At 35.8% G+C, this 3,450-nt stretch overlaps 1 protein-coding gene across 2 annotated transcripts in view; it reads right to left on the reverse strand.

The window, feature by feature from the left end:
• The window catches only part of LOC107666334 (nectin-2-like), a 168,747-nt gene that overhangs the window by 81,715 nt on the left and 83,582 nt on the right, over positions 1-3,450 (reverse strand). For both annotated transcript variants that reach the window (XM_016457588.1, XM_016457587.1), the window contains exon 5: positions 1,183-1,300. In XM_016457588.1, coding sequence (XP_016313074.1) covers positions 1,183-1,300 — 118 coding nt within the window. The remainder of the gene's footprint in view (positions 1-1,182; positions 1,301-3,450) is intronic.

Consider the following 3,450-nt stretch of genomic DNA (forward strand, 5'->3'; position numbering starts at 1 on the left):
TGAAGGGTGATTCTCAAAAATCTGTATTTTCTGCAAGCTTTTTTCAAGATAAATTTAGATGTCTTTCCAAAAAAGGACTCCAAAAGGACACCAAAGAACCAAATGATATAAAGAGCCCATACAAGCACATATGAAAGAAAAAAAAAATCTGAATCGTATAGTATGTGTACAGTGCAACAGCAAATTGCTTTTTTACGTTTTAGAGAAGTCAAGTTGCGATACCGAACAGGACCACATGGTGATACACACAAGCGTGTGATGTGTGAGGGCTCACGCTCTTCAGAGACAATCACAGAATATGACAGAGCTTGTGTTTAAAAGCGAAACACACTGGAATGAATAATTCACTGAAAACGCAACGCAAGTCTCTTTTCTCTCCGCAATCTCTGATGTAATCAGCCTGATTTTCTTTATTAGCGCTGTTTTGGACGGATTGTTTGAATGCATTCGCTTACTGGAACTTTCCCGGTGTTTAGCGGCTTAAAATGAAAATTGGGTTAAAGGGTTAGAATAGAAACTGTCCTTCAGTAATTTTGCATTAAATTATTTTAACGCAAGGATTGTAAAATTAATCGCATGCGTTAACGCGTTAACGTTGACAGCCCTAGTTTTTTTGCAGCAAATCAGCATATTAGAATGATTTCTGAAGCATCATGTGACACTGAAGACTGGAGTAATGATGCTGAAAATGTAGCTTTGTATCACAGGAATAAATTACATTTTATAATATATTACAATAGAAGACAGCTATTTTAAATTGTAATATTATTTCACAATATTACTGTTTTTACTTTTATTTTTAATTAAATAAATGAAGCCTGGGAGAGACTTTCGAAAATAAACTTTTGAATGGCAGTGCACAATTGAGAAATTGATTTGCTTGTAGCATTGTATGAGGAACAGACGATAATTTAAGCTATTATTTGTATGTTATATGTATTTATATGTATTTCCCTGCATCGTAGCTCTTGAACAGCATTTGTGCTCACATTCAAAACCGACACCATCAGTCAAGGGATAAACATGAACTGACGTCAAATCTAGAGGCATCTCATTTAAATGTGCACATTCTGCATCTCTTTTTTAGTTTGACCAAATTAAATCATATGGATTTGAAATGACATGCATAAATGATGACAGAATTTTTAACTTATGCTTAAAGTTTTTTATAGAGGAACTCACACTGTCCAGCTAACATCAGTAGGTGCTGGATTGGCATCAGCTTGGCAGGTCAAAACGGCATCAGTCCGACCCATATACCAGTTACTGTCATATCCTTCTATTGTCACAGTGGGTGGATCTAGAAAGAATGTGAGATTGAGAGAGAGAGAGACATCCATCTGTAAATCCTGCATTGAAAGCACAGTTCAAAGGCTGGTTATCTGCGTTCAGGGGTGGGAAGAGAAGATACAGGTTTGCTGAAGGTGGCACTGCCCTATAGACTCTCAAAGTGCTTTGGCACGCTGGAGAAATGCAAGAGAATGAAAGTGCAAGAGGTGAGGATGTTCCATCAGGGGCGTTTATAAAAAGGAAACGGTGAAGCTGCAAATCTCTGACATCCTCAAACATTCCAGCTCAGCTATGCAAACACAGACACCTCAAACACTCTGTAAATAGCTTTTATGAAAAAAAAAATAAAAATGTGAACAATGTGTTGAGGCTGACATGTGAGGCAGAGGCGAAGATGCTTAAATGCATTTTTTGATGAAACGGGGGGTGGGTGAGGGACAAAAGGTGTTATGAGCGAATGATACGGGAGGGATTATGAGTTCACATGTGTCCCTGAGAACAAACACACTTCTTTAAAGGATTAGTCTGGCCAGAAATGAAAATTCTGTCCTCGTTTACTCAGTTTTATGTCGTTCCAAAACCATATGACGTTCGTTCTTCTGTGAAACACTAAAAGAGAAGTTTTGAATAATCTGCTGGTCGGCTTCTCTTTTCTATAACAATGAATGGGAACTGAAGCTTACAAGAGGCTTTCAATGGGGCAGTCGTGGCCTAATGGTTAGAGAGTCAGACTTGTAATCCAAAGGTCATGGGGTCGAGTCTTGGTACCGGCAGGGGTTGTAGGTGGAGGGAGTGAATAACCAGCTCTCTCTTCCACCCTCAATACCACAACTGAGGTGAGACCCTTGAGCAAGGCACCGAACCCCCATCTGCTCCCCAGGCACCTGGCTGCCACTGCTCAGGGTGTGTGTTTGTTCACTACTCACTGCTGTGTGTGTGCACTTGAATGGGTTAAATGCAGAGCACAAATTCTGAGTATGGGACACAATACTTGGCTACATATCATGTCACTTTCAAGCTTCAAACAGGACACAAAAGCACCCAAAAAGTCTTGGGAAGGTATCATTAACATACGGTAGCTTTGTGAGTGATGGAGCAAAATTTAAGTCAATTATTGATTGATAATCTTCCCCTCCAGTGAACTACTACCTAGTAGGACAGGATCGAGTGAAAAACGAATCACAAATGAATCATTCAGACCAGGGTTGTGCTCCCCCAAAAGCACTGATATTTTACAAAAACTAAATATTTTTTACTTGAAATAAAATAAATGTTAACTGAAATAAAATAGAATAAAACGTTAAAAAAAGAAAAACGTTATTTTCTTTACTTCAAATTTATATTTCTAACATCCGTTTAACTTGACATACTGCAATAACTACAACTAAAATAAAAATTAATAAAAACTATAGGCATATTAAAAAACTAATAAAAATGACCAAAAAATTAACTTTGAAAACAGAATATAAAAATTAAAAATAAAAACTGTAACCGTTATATTTCCCCAATAAAAAAACTGTAGGAGTTATTAATAAAAACAATCAAAACTGTAACAGTAAACATTAACTGAAATAAAATAAAACTAAAAAAAAAAGAAAAATGAACTGATTTTATTTGCATTAAATTTATATTATTAACATTAGTTTAACTTGACACTACAATAACTAAAATTAAAAATGCAAATTCATAAAAATGACAGACATAAAAAAAAACCAATAAATGGCAAAAACATTTAAATTAAAATTTTCACTTTAAACTTTCAATTTAAAATGAAAACAGAAATATAAAAATTTAAAATGTACAATTAATAAAAACTAACAGTATCTCGATGATATTAAAAATACACTGACTGGCACCAACGGTCTCTACAATCTACTAGTTTGCAACGTTTTTTAAGTGAACTTAGAAGATTATTCATTGCTACTTATCTTTATTTTGTTATTTTAGAGCTTGACAGTCCTCAAAGCCCTTACTTTCAATATACTGAAAAAGCCGACCAGGGTTTACTTCAGAAAGTCACTCTTTGTGTTCCACAGAAGCAAGTCATATGGATTTAATAACTACTCCTCGCAGTGTGTGAGAGTGAGAGAGTGAGTGAGAGTGTGTGTGTGTGTGTGTGTGTGTGAGAGAGTGAGTGTGTGTGTGTGAGTGAGAGTGAGT

Source organism: Sinocyclocheilus anshuiensis, unplaced genomic scaffold, assembly GCF_001515605.1.
Source record: "Sinocyclocheilus anshuiensis isolate Anshui unplaced genomic scaffold, SAMN03320099.WGS_v1.1 scaffold868, whole genome shotgun sequence".
In the NCBI taxonomy this organism is placed as follows: Eukaryota; Metazoa; Chordata; class Actinopteri; order Cypriniformes; family Cyprinidae; genus Sinocyclocheilus; species Sinocyclocheilus anshuiensis.